General features: G+C 46.9%; 2 protein-coding genes across 2 annotated transcripts in view; both read left to right on the top strand.

Annotated features, from left to right (window-relative positions):
• The window catches only part of scap (SREBF chaperone), a 69,018-nt gene that overhangs the window by 54,031 nt on the left and 10,316 nt on the right, over positions 1-4,671 (top strand). Inside the window, 1 exon segment of the mRNA XM_050047896.1 lies at positions 3,468-3,689. Within this exon segment, the coding sequence (XP_049903853.1) occupies positions 3,468-3,689 (222 nt within the window).
• Positions 197-3,427, top strand: LOC126391552 (uncharacterized). Its single transcript, XM_050046397.1, has 2 exons — positions 197-3,177; positions 3,297-3,427. The coding sequence occupies exon 1, from the start codon at positions 1,663-1,665 to the stop codon at positions 2,614-2,616; it is 954 nt and encodes a 317-aa protein (XP_049902354.1). The 5' UTR covers positions 197-1,662; the 3' UTR covers positions 2,617-3,177; positions 3,297-3,427.

Raw genomic sequence — 4,671 nt, 5'->3', positions numbered from 1 at the left:
AAATGGTGGTCACACCAGATACTGACTGGTTTTCTGACCCCCCCAGACCCTCCCAATAAAGCAAAACTGCACATTTCAGAGTGCCCTTTTATTGTGGCCAGCCTAAGGCACACCTGTGCAATATTCATGCTGTCTAATCAGCATCTTGATATGCCACACCTGTGAGGTGGGATGGATTATCTTGGCAAAGGAGAAGGGCTCACTAACACAGATTTAGACAGATTTATGAACAATATTTGTGAGAAATGGTCTTTTGTGTGTATAGAAAATGTTTTAGATCTTTGAGTTCAGCTCATTAAAAATGGGAGCAAAAACAAAAGTGTTGTGTTTATATTTTTGTTCAGTGTAAGTAACATAACGCTGTATATATTGTTCATTGTTCAGTATGAATAGAAGCACTAGCATCCCCACACCTGTTTCCTGTCTGCAGCAGCTGTTTCCTGTTTGCAGCAGCTGTTTCCTGTCTGCAGTAGCTGTTTCCTGTCTGCTGCAGCAGTTTCCTGTCTGCAGCTGTTTCCTGTCTGCAGCAGCTGTTTCCTGTATGCAGCAGCTGTTTCCTGTCTGTAGCAGCTGTTTCCTGTCTGCAGCAGCTGTTTCCGGTCTGTAGCAGCTGTTTCCTGTCTGCAGCTGTTTCCTGTCTGCAGCAGCTGTTTCCTGTCTGCAGCAGCTGTTTCCTGTCTGCTGCAGCACTTCCCTGTCTGCAGCTGTTTCCTGTCTGCTGCAGCTGTTTCCTGTCTGCTGCAGCACTTCCCTGTCTGCAGCAGTTTCCTGTCTGCAGCTGTTTCCTGTCTGCAGCACTTCCCTGTCTGCAGCACTTCCCTGTCTGCAGCTGTTTCCTGTCTGCTGCAGACAGACGATGGCAGCAGAGACAGAAAGGCAGAAGCAGCTGGTTGGTTCAGTTCAGTGTTGTCCATCAGGGGCTGGTTCATCTGGGTCTGCTGACATTGATTGATTGATTGATTGATTGATTGATTGATTGACAGTGGAGTTAAGTGTCACCTTGTGTTTTAAGTGCTGAGACGTCATTAAAATGTTCAGGACCCAGTGAGTCAGAGTGGGTTGTTGTTTGAGGATGATCTTTGGACAGTAGATATGGAGGCCTATCAGCTGCAGCGGCTCAAGGTCGTGACGTGGTTGTTTAGATGACCCTGAGACACACAGTGAGAAGGTCAGTGTGACAAAGGTCAACACTCAGAGCAGGTTACAACACACACACGATAAGACAGGATGTTTCCTCATCACCAGGAACACAAAGCAACTACAGAGGAGCCGTGACTCATCCTGTCACTCAGTCCTTTTACTCATCCTGTCACTCAGTCCTTTTGCTCATCCTGTCACTCAGTCCTTTTACTCATCCTGTCACTCAGTCCTTTTGTACATCCTGTCACTCAGTCATTTTACTCATTCTGTCACTCAGTCCTTTTGCTCATTCTGTCACTCCGTCCTTTTACTCATCCTGTCACTGTCATTTTACTCATCCTGTCACTATGTCATTTTGCTCACCCTGTCACTCAGTCCTTTTGCTCATCCTGTCACTCAGTCCTTTTGCACATCCTGTCACTATGTCATTTTGCTCATCCTGTCACTCAGTCCTTTTGCTCATCCTGTCACTATGTCATTTTGCTCATCCTGTCACTATGTCATTTTGCTCATCCTGTCACTATGTCATTTTACTCATCCTGTCACTCAGTCCTTTTGCTCATCCTGTCACTCAGTTCTTTTGCACATCCTGTCACTGTCATTTTACTCATGCTTTCCCTCAGTCCTTTTGCTCATCCTGTCACAATGTCATTTTACTTATCCTGTCACTCAGTCATTTTGCACATCCTGTCACTCAGTCCTTTTGCTCATCCTGTCACTCAGTCATTTTACTCATCCTTTCACACAGTCCTTTTACTCATCCTGACACTCAGTCCTTTCGCACATCCTGTCACTGTCATTTTGCTCATCCTGTCACTCAGTCCTTTTACTCATCCTGTCACTCAGTCCTTTTGCTCATCCTGTCACTCAGTCATTTTACTTATCCTTTCACACAGTCCTTTTACTCATCCTGACACTCAGTCCTTTTACTCATCCTGTCACTCAGTCATTTTACTCATCCTGTCACTCAGTCTTTTTACTCATCCTGTCACTCAGTCCTTTTGCTCATCCTGTCACTCAGTCCTTTTGCACATCCTGTCACTATGTCATTTTACTCATCCTGTCACTCAGTCCTTTTACTCATCCTGTTACTCAGTCCTTTTGCTCATTCTGTCACTCAGTCCTTTTGCTCATCCTGTCACTCAGTCATTTTGCACATCCTGTCACTGTCATTTTGCTCATCCTGTCACTATGTCCTTTTGCTCATCCTGTCACTCAGTCCTTTTGCACATCCTGTCACTCAGTCATTTTACTCATCCTGTCACTATGTCATTTTACTCATCCTGTCACTCAGTCCTTTTACTCATCCTGTCGCTGTCATTTTGCACATCCTGTCACTATGTCATTTTACTCATCCTGTCACTCAGTCATTTTGCTCATCCTGTCACTATGTCATTTTGCTCATCCTGTCACTCAGTCATTTTACTCATCCTGACACTCAGTCCTTTCGCACATCCTGTCACTCATTCCTTTTGACTGATGAATGAATGAATGAATGAAAGAGGAGACATGAGTCTTCCCCTTGATGAAGGACACGTCCTGAGAGAACAAACACCTGATGACATCAGCAGCAGCCGGTGTGATGGCGTCTGATGCTGCTGCAGCTCTGTGGAATTTGTCTGTGATGATCCGCTCTGATTTATGTCCAGGGAAAACCACAACAACAGTCAAAAGTCTTTTCAGAGCCAGAGACACTTTTCTTACGGCCAACAAACCGCTGTCTCTGCTCCGATGATGATGTGTAATATGTGATATATGTGGGTGGAACAGATTGTTAGATAAATGATAGTGTGAGGTCAAACAGTATCTTTCATACAGACACTCCTCCAGAGAGACATCCAAACAGTATCTTTCATACAGACACTCCTCCAGAGAGACATCCAAACAGGCTCTAATCACCTTCTCCTTACACAACAGCCTCTGAATACACTGGGCCTCAACCTCCACCACTTCATTCACTAAAGGACACGCCATGTTTCTACTTCCTGCTACACGCTCAGCCTCAGGCTGAGATGAAGCAAACCTGCGACTCAGCAGGTTAGCTTCACAGAGTATGTTGCCATAGTAACTGAGTTACACTGATCTTTCTGAAACAGGTCCAGTTTGTTTGTTTAACAGTGTAATTTTGTCTCCATGGTGCTGATAACTGTCCACAGAGGCGTTAGGTTTTTGGGTCCACCTGTCCATCTGACCCCCTGTCCATCTGTCCACCTGTCCACCTGTCCATCTGTCCCATTCTCCCATGTTGAGGGCGTGTCCTAGATGCTGCAGAAAACAAGTGCTGACCAGTAACACTGTTCTGTGTTTGACTCCGCCCCTCCATCCAGGGTGGCGGCGCTGGGCCTGGCGGCAGGCGTCCTGCTGGTTCTGCTCCTCTTCTGTCTCTACCGGGTCCTCTGCCCACGAAACTATGGCCAGAATGGCGTCACTCATGGGCGCCGGCGCAGAGGGGACCTGCCCTGTGATGACTACGGCTACTCGCCACCCGTCAGCGAGATCTCGCCGCTGCTGCTGAGGGGCCACAGTATGGTGAGACACAACACGTACACGTAAACACAGACACAGATCATTTAATCTGATGTGCAGCAGACATGATGGACGTACAGCAGGACGACGGGACGCCACGAGAGGACTGTGGGGAGGGGGAGATAAAAGATGGCAGCCCTGTTCAGAGTCCTGACTGTCAGATGAGACATGAGACACACACTGAGACAATTCAGTGTCACTAGTTGTCTCTGATGTCCGTCCACAGTAAACTTCCAATAATCTGATTAGAAACCAGAGGGACAAAAACCTGCAGCTCTGTCAGGTAGCTCCGCCCATCTGCTGCTGACATCACAGCAGACCATAGAGTCAGGAACAGTGTCAACAACAGACAGAAGAAAAACGGCCTCATGTGTTCATCAGTGACAGCTGTGAACACATGATGGAGTTTAAAGCTGCAGCAGGTGGAGATGTCCAAAACTTTATCATGTCCACCCACAGAGGACACATCAGGCTTTCTGTCAGACAGACAGAGAACTGGACAGATGATCAGCTCAGTGACACTCATTCACACGTTCATTCATTCACACATTCATTCATTCACACATTCACACATTCACTCATTCACCTGACTTCAGTCACACAGTCATGTTTCCTGCAGGAACACTTACTGACCATGTGGCAGAACAACAACAGACTGTGTGTCTGTGTGTCTGTGTGTCTGTCTCTCTGTGTGTGTCTCTGTGTGTCTCTCTGTATCTCTGTGTGTCTCTCTCTGTCTCTCTGTGTGTCTCTCTGTGTGTCTCTCTGTCTCTCTGTGTGTCTCTCTGTGTGTCTCTCTGTCTCTCTGTGTGTCTGTGTCTCTCTGTGTCTCTGTGTATCTCTCTGTCTCTCTGTGTGTCTCTGTGTCTCTCTGTGTGTCTCTGTGTGTCTCTGAGTGTCTCTGTGTCTCTGTGTCTCTCTGTGTGACTCTGAGTGTCTCTGAGTGTCTCTGTGTGTCTCTGTGTCTCTCTGTGTGACTCTGTGTGTCTCTGTGTGTCTCTGTGT

The sequence above is a fragment of the Epinephelus moara genome, chromosome 6 (assembly GCF_006386435.1).
Source record: "Epinephelus moara isolate mb chromosome 6, YSFRI_EMoa_1.0, whole genome shotgun sequence".
Taxonomy (NCBI): domain Eukaryota; kingdom Metazoa; phylum Chordata; class Actinopteri; order Perciformes; family Serranidae; genus Epinephelus; species Epinephelus moara.
This window is presented reverse-complemented; position numbering and strand designations above follow the sequence as displayed.